The 17,619-nt window shown below is 35.1% G+C and overlaps 1 protein-coding gene across 2 annotated transcripts in view; it reads right to left on the minus strand.

Moving 5' to 3' along the window:
* The window catches only part of LOC138712378 (progestin and adipoQ receptor family member 4), a 153,035-nt gene that overhangs the window by 11,284 nt on the left and 124,132 nt on the right, over positions 1-17,619 (minus strand). For both annotated transcript variants that reach the window (XM_069844068.1, XM_069844067.1), the window contains 3 exons: positions 16,808-17,026; positions 9,143-9,246; positions 3,282-3,419 (listed from right to left, as the gene is read on the minus strand). In XM_069844068.1, the coding sequence (XP_069700169.1) occupies positions 3,282-3,419; positions 9,143-9,246; positions 16,808-17,026 (461 nt within the window). The remainder of the gene's footprint in view (positions 1-3,281; positions 3,420-9,142; positions 9,247-16,807; positions 17,027-17,619) is intronic.

A 17,619-nucleotide genomic window follows, 5' to 3' on the forward strand; every position in this document is an offset into this window, starting at 1 on the left:
GTACTTGCTGCATATCCGTACACAGTACCAAATATTCAGTGTTTTTCTTTGCAATTTCAACATCATCTTTAAGAGCTCTGTAGGCACCTTCTGCCTTCATATGATGAAGCGTACTCTGTGCAGTAATCTTCTTCTCTAGTTCTTCAGTGTCAGCTGCCATGAATTGGATATACATTTTATCACAATATGCGCAAGAGTCTGATCGTGGTTCACCAAATCTCAATTTGAATTCACTCCTGAATATATCTCTATATAAGAATGCTTCATGAACACATGACATTAGGATTAGTTTCCTTAAAAAGATCATACATTTTTTCCAAAGAAAGTTCAGAACTTATATAACGCTTCTGAGAGACAGATCTGGAATAGTGGCTCTCTTCAGCAGGCATAGACTGAATATGATTTCTTACGAGTTGTTTAACATCATACATAACTGCATGGAGACGATTGGAATGCTTCCCTCACATATCAGAAACATCCAAATTATTTTTAATTTTGAACTGAAGTGTTTGCACTCGACGAGAAGAAATGTTAAATACATCAAGTAGAGTCTTTTTACATACGTTATGAGTTTTGCCATTAGTGCAAAGCTTATATTTAAACGTTGCATGCCTTCTTGATATGTTTTCCTCAACTTCTCTGCATTTCACTTTCTCCAGAGTCATACATCGTACTAAAAATCTAGACTGTTCATTATATGTTAGTTTGTAGAAGTTCTGGAATACGGTAACTGTTTCTTCATATCAGGAAGAATCTCTCCACACTGATTATGGCAGTCATACAATGACAACCTAAAAAGTGTGATAATAATAATAATAGTAATAATAATAATAATAATAATAATAATAATAATAATAATAATAATAATGATGATTACCTGTGTTGTACAAAAATCAACATACAACTTACACTTCAAATAAGTGTGAAAGCAAAGTATTCTTGTGCAATTAATACTATTTTCTCCCTCTTAGTTTTCAATAAATTTTCATATCGGAAATAATGCGTATTCGACAAAACATGTTTTTAAAAATGGTTTCACACGACGTTTATGTTATGATGTTGACTAAATATTTAATGAAATATTACCAATGAATCGGACTACAGATCTGAAAACTAATAAAAAACAACTTATTATGGCTTCCTAGCATTCCTTAAGCTTTTATTCTTATTATCCTTCCATTCATGAATGTTTATTTTGCGCTTCCGGCCTTTATTTAATTGTTTTTCAGAACTAATACTCACACCCTGTTTCACTACTCCCGACATTTTAGAACAGATAGATCACTATTCGCCGGAATCCCAATATAGAAACAAAAAAAACTAACCTTTGAAAGATAAATTATGTCACTTTATGTCCACTAGGCGGTGACATTTCTTCGATAGATCACTATTCCACTGAAAACTCAACTTTCGATTTTTTGTTGGTTAGATCTCTTTTCGGGGTAACTATTCAGTGAATTTTTATGCTGTAATATGCAGACATACAGTACATACAGTTTGCTTTCCCCATATCGTGCCCATGCATGTAACATTTCAGTACCGTAACATAGTTGCAAAGACGAACTAACTCACAATCTTTTACACATCCAGGTTTACATATAAATATTTATTTATCACCAAATACACTTAATCTCTTTTTGTTTGCTCAGAGTCATTTACAAGGTAACATAGAAATAGGTATTCCTCGTTTTCTTTTGTAATTGTTACATTAATATCATTAAATTAAAAGGAAAGTAATAAAAGCAACCAGAGTTTATTTTATTTTTGTTGTGAAGCAATAGTTGCCTCCATTATCTAGACCAGAGATGCTCAACTTATCGATCATGTTTGTCAGATAGATCACAGTAGCTTCTGAAGTCAGTCTTCGTTTTGATGCAGATAAACAAAAAATACTCGGAAAATGTTCATTTCTACCCATAAATTAATCATATAAAATAACTATCTGGACAGAGCAATTCTGCAACACAATATAAGTTATGTCTTAATAAATTCATAAAGCGATTTTTGCACTATAAACATATGTCCAACACAACAATGAATATTACGTTTAAGTTTAGATGAACCAATTATTATCAGCAAGAACGTCTTATAGGAATATGTAATGTTACTGTATGCAGCAGTATTGCTACGAGGGGGGGGGGTGGCATTGGTGAGCTAGTGCCCACTCTTCTGTTTAACTGCCGTATTTTCTGACGTATAAAACGCACATTTTTCTTTGAAAATGGGTCTGAAAAACAAGGTGCGTCTTACACGTGGATACTGAGTTTGTGAATGGGTCAGAGTTTAGTGGGATGCTGAAAACTGAGATAGTGGTTAAATCATGTAATCAGTGTGGCATTAATAATGCACTGAATGGTACAGAGGCCAATTTGATATATGAGGACTCAGATTCTGATTTAGAAGATATTTCAAGTGATTTTTCATTTAGTTCTGGAGTTGAATTTCTGGATTTTGACGAAGAAGGTTAGTAGGTGTTCTTTCCCAGTTATATTAGGTTTGATGAAAGTAGACCTATATATTACTTTATATTTGAAATACTGTATAGTCTATGTCAAAAAATATCTACACAAAAGGAGGTGCCAGCAAATATGGTACACATTTTGTGTAATGAACGAAAATTGTGTTCAGTACATACATTGTTTCTTTAATATCCAAATTAATAAAGTCAATAGATCTACCTACATAAAGTCTATTTCTATTGAAAGAGTGCTTCTTCTTGTATTAATGCGGTTATGTCTACGAGTATCTTACCTGTACATTAAATTGGTTTTCAACAAGTTACAATAGTAGGCTACCAGTAGTTCGGTTTTCAACTTGCTAACAGTCGTCCTTCAATAAAATTGAGTTATAGGTATATTACCATATAAAAATGGTCTCATGCTTGAGAAGGTTGAGCATCTCTGATCTAGAACATGCTAGTGTGATCCTCGTTGGTGAGCTGAACTATAGGTACGAGCTATTGTAATAGAAATAATGCTAACAGTCATCATTCTAAGTACCGGTAACTGTTGAATTTGATTCTTCACATTAGCTGCTGTGCTTAAAGCTCTTTTTTTAACCCCCAAAAAAACTCTACAGAGTAGTGCTTTTAAACGTGTATGAACTATTTTTTCCAACGTAAAACCATTGTGAATATGAAGTGAGCTATATGATGAGAAATGAATTATATTTGAATACAAAATTTGCTGCTCCAAATAACTTCGTCATTCATTTTTCAATTTTGTCAACTAAACATAATATGCAACAGTAATGTAGTGTGGAATATATTTAAATTATCTTACCTGCAGTATAACATGCACCAGTGAGGCAGGGTCACCTCCCCCTAAAGGAGAGTAGCGCAAACCACACAACAGAAGACGCATTACGAAAGGCAGGAGAAAACATAGCCTGCGTTCCCATGGTGACCAAGCAGTGAGAGCCTGCAACAGACGAAGATAGTGCAGATATAAGAGAAAAGTTGTTTAAAATTAAGGAGAATAGCATTTTTGTAATTTCAAAGGAGGGAAGCTTATTATTCAAACAATTATCTTGGCTCTTTCTTTTGCTAAAGTGTGATGAAATTGTCTTTGGTTTCAGACATTCAGACTTTGCCCTCTATTGTAAAGTGAACTGATCCTGTTTCTCCTTTCAGTTAATGAATAAAATAATTTTGGTCTTCTTTAAGTAATTAATTACATGGTAGTGTCTATTCAAAGACAATTATTCATCCCATTGCCTTCGTGTAACATTAAGAAGAGTGCTCATTCTCCTTAGAGTAAAAGAATGTAGTGCAGTAGTTAATGACAGAAGTTTCTTCCTGTTTTCATAAAACAATAAATAATAACCAAAATTTAAATAATTTCATATTTCTTTCATATTTACAATGGAGGTCAATTTTTTGTATGTTTATGAAAAAAAAAATATATTGATACCTAAATAAATTTAATGCATTCTAACCACAACAGATTTTGTTGGTCATGTCTAATTCATTTCATATTTCACAGCCCTTTTCCTACCTTCATTTCCTGGCATATCACTTTCTGAAAATCCTGATGATGTTGGCTCAAGATCTTTATTCCAAAAAAATAAATAAATAATTGTAATAGGGATGGTTACATTTCAAACATTGATATAAATAGTAATATAACGGAGAGAATTTGTAAATAATTCACGTGGAGGTGTAAGTAATTATCGGTGGAAGTCTTGAAATTGTAAATAATAATACTACTACAGAGGGGAAGTGAAGAGAAATCTGTATTTTCCCGCAATTTTTTTGCTTGCTTGTGGCGCTCCTCTGGTAGGTACGAGAAGCTTCTTGACAGATTACACTTAATCCGGCTTATGAACCCCTCTCATATATATATATATATATATATATATATATATATATATATATATATATATATATATATATATACAGGGTGTTTCAAAAATACGGGGCATAATTTCAGGTATGTATTTCCCACATGTAGACAATCAAAATAGTTCATTACAACATGTGTCCGGAAATGCTTCATTTCCGAGTTATGGCCTTCACAACATTGAAATATTATATTCTAAGCCCTCTTGCTACACACCCGAAGTGGTTCAAATTTCTATTGTTGCAGCAAAGTTTAGATTTCATTTCGACCTCTACATTACAACGGAAACATAATACGGTGAACTTAAAAAAAATAACTCTCTTGGGAAAGTACAGAGTGTCCACCATGAACCTGACACATTTGAAATTGCTGTATAATTCATACTGCTTAGGGTAAAAAGAAAAGAATGCATGCAATATCAAGAGTAACTAACCAAGTTTTATTAAAAAAATCAGTACACCTCAACATGAGATCCTCTCGTTGCACGAATAACATCTAGCCTGAATTCAGTTTTCTGCCAGGTCTTCTGAAGCATCTCGGGCGTAACGGAATTGACGGCATCTCTTATGCGGCCACGTAGCTGTTGAAGATCACGAATTTTGTGGCCTGTATACACTTTGTTCTTGACATATCCCCACAAGAAAAAGTCTAGAGGGGTAATATCCGGTGATCGAGGTGGCCATCTTGTCGGTCCATCGACCGGGAAATTGTGTGTCGAGAAATTCTCGAACGATCAGGCTCCAATGTGGTGGGGCGCCGTCCTGTTGAAAGATGACGTTCGGCTGCAAATGCATTAACTGAGGCACAACAAATTGATCCAACATGTCGAGGTAGGTATTGCGCGTAACTGTTTGTTCTGCAAAGAAAAAGGGGCCGATGATCAAATTGTGCATCAATCCGCACCACATTTAATTTCGGGCTGTCACGAATGTGTTCCACAATGCAGCGTGGGTTTTCTGATCCCCCAAATACGCGCATTATGTGCGTTGACTTTGCCCAATAAATGAAAAGTGGCCTCATCAGAAAAAGCAATGCGAGTTAAAAATGTTGGGTCTTCATCAATGTGCTGTAACATGTCGATAGCAAATGCCTGCCTCTTATTACCGTCATCTGGTTTCAGTTCATGAACCAACTGCAATTTGTATGCATGAAATTCAAGAGAGCGATGCAATATCTTATGTACCGTGGACTTCGGCATCTGCAGTTCTCGTGCCGCTTGTCGAACTGACTTGCGTGGACTTCGTTCATACGCCTGTCTCACTGCTGCTACACGCTCCTCTGATACGCGCACATTACCGCCACCATGCAATTTCACCACACTTCCCGTTGGCAAAAAGTGCTGTTTCCATGTCTTAATGGTGTTCCGTGATGGTGGGTCCTTCTGGAACACGCGCCGAAAGTTGCGTTGCACTTGAATCAGCGAATTTGTTTCAACATACCACCAGATCGCTTGTGCTCGCTCTTGCGCTGTCGCCATTTTGACTTAAGCTACCGCAGTGCCACTTACAACCTCTCGCGTGGGTTTTTAAAAATAGCCAACGAAATTTCCACAGTTTCTCTACATATTGCAATGCATGTTACCAACTTATTTCCATTCATTGATTTTTAGCAGCCAAATGAAATGTGTCAGGTTCATGGTGGACACCCTGTATAACTGAATAAACAATCAAGGGAATCTCAATCCCAAGGGAAAAAATGGTACTCCCTGCATCAAAATCCACAGTTAATTCCCGATTTACCACGAAAATCGTCTGTAGCTGCATTTAGATTGGCAACGGGCCATGATTGTTTGGCCAAACACCTGCATAGAATTGGAATATATCAGTCCCCTAACTGCCCATTGTGCAACTCAAACCAAGAAATGGATTCGGAACACCTCAAAATCTGTGCTTCAGTGGCTGGTCATGATAATATCTTTGAAAAATATTGGAGTGCAAGAGGTCAAATGACTTTATTGTCAAACGCCTGGCATTAGAAAATAACAACAACAACAACAACTGAATAAACAAGACTGGAACTTTACCGTAACAAGGACGAACCATACTTGTCGGTCAGATGTTAACTGTGATACTATTTGCAACATAATATTTTATGTAAATATGGTTCATTAGAATTTATAATGAGTGACAATGTGAGGTAATTTTACATTCATTATTAGGTAATGGAATATTTATAAACTTTGTAATTCAGGAAAATATACATTTATTGGCATTGTATAACGTGTTTTGAACATTTCAAATTTAATTTAACAATTTGTGATAATTATTTCAGTTTTATAATTATAGGTTATAACATTTTCTCATTGTTGATTGAAATTGCATGTGGAGCGGGAGAAACAGACATATGAGTTCCAAGAAAGCCGATCGAATGAGAAGAGAGAAATAAATGAATCATCGTTACTTTGGAAGCTAGACTCTGGTGTCAATTATTATTATGCTCCATTAGGAATTAAAATAAATAAGAATGCGGAAATAGAAGAAGAAATAACATGTAAATAAAATTAAACATCGGGAATCTGAATGAAAAATTAAATTTTAAATAGTACCGTAGACGCACGGTCTTTTCAGGTGCGAGGCCCTTTCAGCCACGAGGTCCTAGGCAGCAGCCTTTTCGCCTTTATGTAGCGCCGCCTTTGACTACGTATATAATTTTTTGGTAGGTTATTTTACGACGCTTTATCAACATCTTAGGTTATTTAGCATCTGAATGAGATGAAGATGATAATGCCGGTGAAATGAGTCCGGAGTCCAGCATCGAAAGTTACCCAGCATTTACTCATATTGGCTTGAGGGAAAACCCCGGAAAAAACCTCAACCAGATGACTTGCCCCGACCGGGAATCGAACCCGGGCCACCTGGTTTCGCGGACAGACGTGCTAGCCGTTACAGGTCTACGTATATTAGGAAGAAGTAGTAACTACAGGTTTTGGTACACAAAGACTTCGATGCTATAGTACCACATTCCTCCTCTGGGGTTGATGTTTAGAGCCTTACATTGTACTGCCCTATCTAAAGGTTGAAAACAGTCTTCGAAAAATAACCAAAAAATCAGGGCTGGGCAGTATTTGAAATACATTTGTATTTTGTAATTTGTAAGGATTTTCGAAAGTATTTTATATTTTGTATTTCAAATACTCAAAATACTTTTTTCTTCTTTTTGTTCTTCAAGTTTTGGAGTTGGATTTGAAGAATGAACTTTTGTCTTATTTGCCTACCCATTTCAGATGTGCTAGCCATACACTTAGTTTTCTTGCCACAACTGATTTCCTTAATGCCATGAAAAAATCTCCAGCAGCATCAAGGATCCATCACCCAACACTTGCTACATGTTCAGCATTATGGAATGCGTCTAGGAGACTCAAATACTCAGAAATTATATCAGATGTCTTGAAATATTCATTAACATTTCCTTGCCCAACTCGACTGAATTCTCTTTATGACTCAATCTCTCAAATATTGCAATTCAAACATGATATAAACAGTATATGAGAAAAACTGGGATTGCCAACCTTCAAAGATGTTGAGTTTCAGTACCTTGAAGAATATTGTGCAGTTCTGAAACCCATCGCCGTAGCCCTTGATTTAATGCAAAATGAGAAGACGTGCTATTACGGCCAACTTTTGTCCACATTAATTTCCCTTAAAACAGATTACATATTGTTACCTAGTAATCTACGCCATCTATTCCAAGTAACTCAATCCTAATAAGTTCACTTTCATCAAGATTTAAAGTGATGTTTGATCTGATCCCAGAAGCAAATTGAGCTATTTTGGCAGCTTGCTCCACCCATCATTGAAGATGAGATGGCTACCTGACACTGCCTCACCAAATGATAAGAAGAGGACACAGAATATGTGTGTGAAATCAGCTGAGCATTGTCTGCTACATATTTGGTCAGTTCAGACGATGAAGACGAAAACAATTTTTATGTTTTCAACTCAAGTAAAACAGACTTTGAAAAGCAAAAAGAAAAGAACTTGTCTGCTGTGGAGTATGAGCTCATACAATTCTTCAATGGCAAAGGGACAACCCTGTGCACTCTAGAGAATTACCCAACAGTGAAACAAGCTTTTATAAATATAATACAAGTTTGTGTTCCTCTGCGCCTGTAGAAAGATTGTTCTGTTTTGCAGGATTTATTCATTCACAAGCAAGGGGATCCTTATCTGATGAACTTTTTGAGCAACTGGTTGTTTTGAAAGGGAGTAGTAATTATTCATATGTAGCATAATATCATTGCTGACTGGGAAAAGGAAGAATCTTCAGTTACAGTGTTTATATAAAACTTCGAGGTAAAAATAATGTTAATATAATATTTTAGATTTTCAGTAATATTCTTATTTCTTTAGGCCTATATATTGTATTGAGTATTTGAAATACAAATGTATTTTGAGTATTTGAAATACAAATGTATTTTGGTTAATTTTTTAAAGTATTTTGTATTTGTATTTCATATACAATTATTTGAAGTATTTTGTATTTGTATTTGAAATACTTGGATGTCAGTATTTTGCCCAGCCCTGAGTATAACATTCAAGTGTGCAGTTCACTTGGTGAAATGCGTAAATTAAATGTAGCCAGTAACCTACAGCCTATTTCAGTCATTGAAGTAATAATTATTAATTACATAGGAGACATTTAACATTCACATTTTCATAGCTAGATCTATACAGAATAGTAGAGACGTTATTTGGCCTCTCACATGTCCCAATTATGTACTGATGTGAATGATAGGATAATGGCATGCCGTTATATTATAGCAACAGAACTTATAGAAAGATTTGACCAGGATTTACTGTTACCTTGTAGAGCCCCCACATGGAGAGCAGACAGTAGGAGGAGAGGATGAGCCATCGGCATGCCCAGGGCAGGCAGAACACAGAGGCGTACACCATGGGCAGCGCGCCTGCACACAACAGAACAAGCAACACACACGGTAAGCAAGCAGCTTTCCACATAGAACATCCATTAGCTTGCCCACCTGCCCTTCTTAGAAATTGTATTCCTCAGTGGCTCACAGGAATAGGTATAAGGATATGCGTACTCTCCCATAAATGTACGTGTTTAATATTGTTTTATGGTTTCCAAATGATGGACTCAGTTTGAAGACTGATTTACTGTATATGTATTGTACGAGCATTCATCCATTCATCGTATTTTTTTCACAATTTTTCTACAGTGAAATTTCGACACTCTTAGTTCTGTAACTGAGATGACATGAAATGTTAGTAATAGATTAATAGTGCGAATTATTACAAAGTGATACGAAGTTTTTTTTTAAGATAATGTGTCCCAGAACATCATTGTATGACAATTTAACCAGTAACTTTGATTTAAATGATAAAGAAATATATAAACTAAATGTTGGTTGGTTTGCTATGTACTGTATTTAGTGGTAAAGCCATTAGCAATAAACTAAATGTAACCATGACTGAATATACAGGGCAATCGTAGGATTCAGGGCTGTCAGAACTTGGCTCCTTATGTGAGTTCAGGCACAATGTCGTAGTGAAATAGACGTCGAGAGGCACAGAGTCACTCCAGTCACTTTGGTTTAGAATCTATTAATGAGTTAACATGTTATCTCTTGCGGTGCATGAAGGGGCCTGCGGAGATAGTTTTTGGGACTGGCTAGTTTTTAATAGAAAAGCCACATACAGGGTCATCAGAAGTCCTGAGTCATACTGTTTCTTTTATTTGTGTAACCAGTAGACTTTTCTTAAATATAGAAAAATGTTCTGTTGCTTAAGTAATTGAATACTTCTGAAAATTTTTAATGTGTTGCGTAGTTCCGTTGTGGGAATGCAGTTATAATAATCTATTAAATGGGATTACTAACTTAGAAAAGGAATTTTGCATGAATATTCGTTTTAGAAATTTAGTTAACACTTTCATGTTTTTATGGCATACAGTGACGTGATATCCACTTTATTCATTTCTAATTAAAATTTTTAATTACAGTGGGCAATACATTCAAAATGATGTCATGTTATTGATTGTTTAACTCTTAGTTCATTTAGTTTGTAAAAGTATAAGAGTACTGATATCTACTATTATTTAAAACTTTTCTTGTAAAGAGTTTTAATATTATTTACTAAGTAGATCGGAGTTAAGGCTGGTTCACAATAAACCGGAAACGAGAATCGGAACGAAAACGAAAACGGTAAATTTGTTAAAATGTGTACATTTAAATGTGAGCATTCACAATTAACGAAAAGCTTGCTGGAGCCCGAGATCGGGAACAGAGAGTTGGCCAAGTTTCAACTTTGGCGTTCACGTTTCCGATCACAGCCCACTAGATTCATTCTATTGCCATCTAAAAGCTATTTTGTCGTCGTATATTTTGTAGCAAGAAGACCGTGACATAACCTATGCATTATTTTGTTCTGTGCTGTGCATCATGGAGCAACTTTTATTTGATGAGATTCTAATTTTAAGTGTTGAGGAAAATCCTCACGTTTACGATAAGCGGCACGCCTTGTATAAAGATGAGAAAATGAAGGAAAATACGTGGCTTTCAATAGCTGCATCTTTGAACACCGATCGTAAGTGAATCGTATTTTATTACTGTATTGGTTGTATTACACACTACATATTCATGCTTCAATTCAATAACTACTGTTGTGTTCATTTTTATTCTATTACAAATGTTTATTCTCTAATTATTTTACGTTATGGTAGACTTAAAATAGGTAGTGATAATAAAGATACATGGGCATATTTATAGTACCGTACCTAATGAAATGTTTCAGTTGAAATTTCGAAGTTGGTTAACCTGTGTTTATGTTGGGTGCCTTGTACTCATGAGAGAACGGCATTGGTCAATTCAACGAGTTAGAAAGATTTCTAACTCGTTGGATCAATTATACACAAATAACATCAGAATGCGTAATATCGACTTTATATATCGTTATTGACATGTATATCGATATCCGTAGTCGTCTACAGTACGTTCTCGGTTTATTGTGAATAAAAAATTTTCATATTCACGTCCTCTGCTTCTCGTTGTCATTCTGGTTCTCGTTCCCGGTTTATTGTGAACCAGCCTTTAATGAAGAAAATTAACTCTCCAGAGAAGTAATAGAGGCAAATTCAAACCAACCTAGTAAATACACGAAGTTTTATAATAATTTTATCTGTACTCTCCAATTGCTTTATTTGCCAATATTTTATTGGCAAGGATCTTCCTTTTCTTCTTCCAATGTTCTACTTGTGTGTGTGTGCGCGCGCGCGCACGCGTGAGTGTGTGTTGTTTTAGGGTAAGATTGTAGGTACTTAAAGATGTAATTAGGAAATTCTATATAGCTCACATCTTTAGGTACCTTTCTACAAGGTTAGTAGTGTACTATACCAGAAGGATTAATCGGGAATTGATTATCGGTATACACTCTGATATTTATGATGTATTGGTAGTGTGTATTACATTTTAGTACACTTCGTATATTTTGGCCACCAGTAGGTCTACGCACTCTGAGTACTGTACTTCATGATTTTAACGCCATGATTACTTACTAATTCTATTTCCTATAGAAAACAGTTCTTTATATTAGCAGATTTTTATAGAAAGAGAATTTAAAAAAAATATTTCTATAAAATCAACATCATTATAATAATCCCAGTAAATTATGCTCTATGACCTGACATCTCCTTATTTGAGTGATCTGGGATATTATTTGATATAACTTCCATTGTAGGTTTTCGCAATATGAGTGTATAGTGTATTATTAAGGTTTTTTTTTATAGTTCTGTAGAATTGTTGCCTTTTTTTATAATATAAAATCAATAATATAAATTATTAAAATTAATTTTATAATAAAGATGCAGTTTACAGATCATGCACACTCATAATGAGAAGCTGAACATAATTTAACAAGCACCATCACATTATTAAAGCTGTAAACAGAACACACATTCATTGCTGCTGTCTTATCATGTATTACACATAATCAAGCTTTCTAAAGAAAAGTTTTACCCACATTGTATTTCAAATAAAAGTTTTGGTTATGAAAACAGGTAGCAGAAGAAATATATTCTAGCTGTGTAACACATGTTACAAGAAGAAGGTACACAGAACATCTCAGACAATTGCACATTTAACGAATTTTACAATACTTCTGACATTTAAAGAGAGAATAAAATGAAATATCAGTATCACTTAGGGAAACTATATAAAGAAATACCAAAACAGTTGTTACGAGATACTTCCATTTATTTACATTATTACTATGAAATGCTTTTTTTTATCGAAAAGAGCACTTTTATTTTATTTGCTTCTATAATAATAATAATAATAATAATAATAATAATAATAATAATAATAATAATAATAATAATAAAAATAATAATAATAATCCATGGCACTACAGCCCGTGAAGGGTCCAGACTGACCAACAGTCTGCTGGCCTCAAGCCCACATGCCAAAGCAAAGGTAGACGATCATCCAACCAGAATGGAGGTATCGTGTGGTTAGCACGATGATTCCCAAGCCATTATAGGTGGCTTTTGCAACTGGATTTCACTACTTATCGTAGCTCCCCAAGTGCATAACGATGCTGAGTGTACACCGGTCCCATTCACTGGCTGAAATTTTGTGAGAAAATTTCTTCCCCCATGAGAATTCGAACCAGCGTGCATTCCGTAACACGAGTTCTGGGCAGGATGCCTTAGCCTACGATGGCACAGTGCAGGACCATTGCTTTTGTTATAAGTATCATTAAAATATATATTTTAGTTAAATAAAAAATTATCAGTTTTCATTAGGAAATGGTATCAGTATTCAGATTATAGTAATGTATTTTACTTCCATCACTATCGATACTGCATTATATTTCCAAGAACTGGATACCAACGGAAAATGTAATGTGATAGGTAACCATGAGATATAAATATAGTTTATTTATAATTTATTTAAAAAGTTGCATTCATTTTTATGTCATTTATATCTTGTTTAGTCGACTGTCCGAAGACAGGTATGACCTTCACAAGTGATACCAATAAGACATCACCTATGAGGCAATTAAGTCAGGAGATAATGTATTAGGGCAGAGCCTTCTTCAGTTACAAGCCGGAGCCATACGTCGGCAACACTGTAATTAACTGTCACGCAGAGGCCTACAATCCAGAACACGTGTTTGTGCTAGTGTCGATTTTCAGTGTAAATTAATGTTACAATATAAGTGTGTGTCGATGGAATTACGTTCGCGGTCGTACCAAACGTGAATTGTTGATGTATTACAAACTAAGTGCGTGTTGGCGATAAAAACAAGATAATAAATGTAAATATGACTGCAGTCTTTGGCAATTTTTATGGTTATTATTATTGACAAAATGATTGACAATTCTTCTAAATATTAAATATTGTATAAACTACATTTTTATAGTCTTACTTGTGGTTTGTGGTGTATCAGAATTCTAGCCAAATTGTTGGGTCTCGCCTGCTATATCAATAAAGTTACGCCGTTGATTTTCAAGTTCATTGTAAATAGCTGTTTTGTGATCCCATAAATGTTGCAGTTTTGTTGAAGATTCGGAATGCCTGCTATACGTCAGAACTGTCTATATTTGTAGATGCATAGGCTACACTCACTTTGTTGGTTTTCAAGGTTTGTTTATTAATATTATTTCTTTTGTAATAAATTAGTTATAAACATGTTTCTTTTCACTTAGTATTTACAGGACTTAAAGTTCACTGAGTTTACGCTAATTGGCACATACTTAATAGATAATAATGTGTTTTGTTACGTATTATGTTGAAGGTATGGTTCTTAATTTTTTCATAGATCTTTATACTTGGCCTTGGCCTATTTAAAATTATATTTTAGAAAATTTGTAACAAATAATTTAGGATAACAGTATTGTTATGGTGACTGGCGAGGTCCAAACTAAAAGTGGCTTCCTGGGCATCTGAAATACTTATAGAAAAGAACGACAGATAATGACATGAAATTAAAATGTATATGATATCCTATACCTTTCACGTCAGAGGTGAAACAACATAAAGCGGTAAAACAGTGTCAATTTACTACCCACATAATGGTTAATTGATTGGAATAGGGTATTGCGAAAGTACGTTGTTATTTGATTTATTTTTGGTACAAGTAACATTTCTTTAAGTATTTATTTATTTTCCCTTGTACCATCAATAAAAAACACGTATGCTTTTATTTTTTTTTTAAGTTATAAGTGGCTGTATGCAAGTACTTACGCGGTATTCTGAAACTCAAATAAAATACAATTTCGGTTTCCGGAATAAATTACGTACATGAATACGCTGAATCTTGATCATATGCACTTAGTTTTGTATCAATTAATGTCGAAAATGTACATGTCACAACGAAATCAAAGCACTAAAACGTCAAACGTCATGCCTTTATTTCGCCTCCTCCCGCCTCCACTCAGCGTTGCCAAACCTACCCATGCTCCGGCTTGTAACTGAAGATGGCTCTGGTTAGGGTGATCAGTTTCTTTCTTCCTCCATTGCATACATCGCTGACTATATCTTCAATATCCAATATACATCACTCAAGAATCAAGGAAATTCATATTTTTCTCATTGTTTTCAATACATCAACATTATTAATAATTTAAATTGCGTTCTTTGACTATTGTATTAGATCTACTTAGTTGGTCATTGAATATTATTTAGTGTCATTGTAATTGAACAAGGTACCGGTATTATGAAAAGTTCTGATTAAATGACAGATGAAAAGGGGAAGAAGAGAAGTTTTGTAAGCTTCATTGTAAATAATGGTTGATATCTTTCATTTGAAATTGCGTTTGAAACGCGAGCACTGTCTACATATACGTCAGTGGAAGCTGTAGTCACTAGTATGGAATGACGCGAGGTTCGTAAATTGAACAGTGAACGGAGACTTTCATCATTCCCTACAATTGGCTACCACTTTCAAATGCAGCAGCATTATTTATACAAGAGTGTGGGCATTGCTTGCTCGTTTATAACTATAACTAGTTGAAACATTAGCTTTTAGTACAGTATCTAGAAATCCGTTCCCTGGATTGCTTATTGACTCCTTGGGAGGGCGAGATGAATTTAATGAATTTATATGGCTGAATTTACAGCCTCAGAATTATCATAGAGATCTTTTTTATGATATGAATTTATAAGTGAAGTGAGGAGAAAGATAAGATGCAGTGGAGAATAAACTGGTGGAATAATATTTATAAAATTGAGGGAAATTGCAGAATCTGGGAAAAACTCTCTCCATCCTCTGATCTTGTCTGCCACAAGTATCACGGGATGTAACAATGAACTACTAGAAAAACTTGATTAAAGAGATGACAATGACAGAACATTTACCAATCATCTTTTATAGGACTGCCTCATTCCGCAGGAAAAAGAATCTGAGGCGTGTTTTGTGATGTATATATTGTGACAGAGACTCGATCACGCGTCCCGCAGAGGGCGGAGCGCACGAGAAGTCGGACGTAAGGGGAACGTCTGCATGCCGAGAGGACAAGGGGAGGTGCACTGTGGCGCGACGCAAGGGGAACGACGGCACGCTGGGCCGCGGCAGAGAGGGGGGGGAAGTAAAGCAGTTGCAACTGAGGGGAGAAATCCAGAGAAGTCGAGAGGCGCCATCTTCTCGGCATCTGTAGAAATTTCGAGCATCGTACTTTCTGGAAACTATGATTTAGTTATAAATAGGAGACGCAAGTGAGCTGAGCAGTTGTTGTAGTTGTTAGTATTGGACAGTGAGTTCAGCTTGTGAACCAGCAGTCTAGGGTTCGACACACGAGTGAACTTGAGCAGTGTCCAGGCGTAAGCAACGCAGTTGGAAGACTTGAGTTCGAGTGCAGTGGACTGTCCCCGGAAGTCCTGAGTTCGAGTGCAGTGGACTGTCTCTAGAAGCCTTGGGTTCGATATACTGTGAACTTGAGTGAATGAGCTAGAAGAACTAGCCAAGGCAACGAACTATGAACTGAGAACTGACAGTTCTGTTTTGTAAATAGTGCTTTGTGAACATAGTTAAGATTAGCAGTACATTGTTGTTCTCAATAATCCAAGTGAATTGTCATTGTCGTCTGTGGAGTGCAATAACGAATACTGTGTTGCTGTGTGGAGTGGAAATCCCATTGTTGACGGGAGTGTTTAAATAGAGTATAGAAAGTGATTATTATTGTTGACAATAAAAGTTACATTGTTGTGTTGAAATAAAAGTTACAATATGATGGAATATTGCCTAACTAATCAGCATAGATTTTTTCTTATTCTTAAAACCTTAGGATTAAGAGAGCAGAAGTAACTTTCCCAAACATATCCATTTTTTTTTTCAGGAAATTGATTATAAAGTGCCTAAAATAGTATAAATTTATGCGTACCCAGTGCTCATAGAATTATTGAATGTATTTTTTTATTGATAAATAAAATTGGAAAATGTAAACAGCAGTAAGAAGAAACAAACAACAATACGGTACATAAAATAATACGTGCAATCTTAGAATCTTACCAAAACTCTGACTAATCCATATTCCGAGCATGTCCAGTTGTAATAATTTATAATAAACTACTTCTCCACGCTCGAGGTTCATAAATAAGTGATAAACAAAACTGCCAATCCATGGACTGACAGCACCAACAATGTGGCACCATGGGAGGAACCGTGATTCAATCTGGTCCCATGGCATTAGTCCCGGTACAGTGACCAGGATATATACAATTGGAATACCTGTAAGCACAACAGAAATATGTTAGTTTTCCATACATCAACCAGTATTATTAATGTTTCATATAGTTTCTACAAAATACATATAAATAACAAATTATAAATCGTAATAAATCTTGTAAGCTTAAAAACACATAGAAACAAGCAATTCTCGAAACTCTGAAGAACTTCTACTTTTGTAGGTATAGTGTAATTACATCATACCGTTAAAATGTAGAAATCTTGTAAAGTGACCTCTACTAACGGAGTTAATCAGTTGTTAAAATTATTAATGGAAAACTGTTGTAAACAAGCTAAATAGTGCTAGTATAATCAGGGACGTCGCTAGGGGGGTGCGAAAGGGTGCGCAAGCACCCCATAAAAATCGGAGCACCCCTTTCCGCACCCCAAAGGGCAATTTATTAACAAAATACTAGGCATAAATTATTTTGAAGAACTAAAACAAACAAACAAACAATTTCTTGGATGTGAAAAAACTACGTCCCATAGTGTATCGTAATGGATGTGATGAGCAATAATAATAATAATAATAATAATAATAATAATAATAATAACAATAATAATAAACAGATGTATAGTATGCGCGCAAGTGCATG

This window comes from Periplaneta americana, chromosome 13, assembly GCF_040183065.1.
Source record: "Periplaneta americana isolate PAMFEO1 chromosome 13, P.americana_PAMFEO1_priV1, whole genome shotgun sequence".
NCBI lineage: Eukaryota > Metazoa > Arthropoda > Insecta > Blattodea > Blattidae > Periplaneta > Periplaneta americana.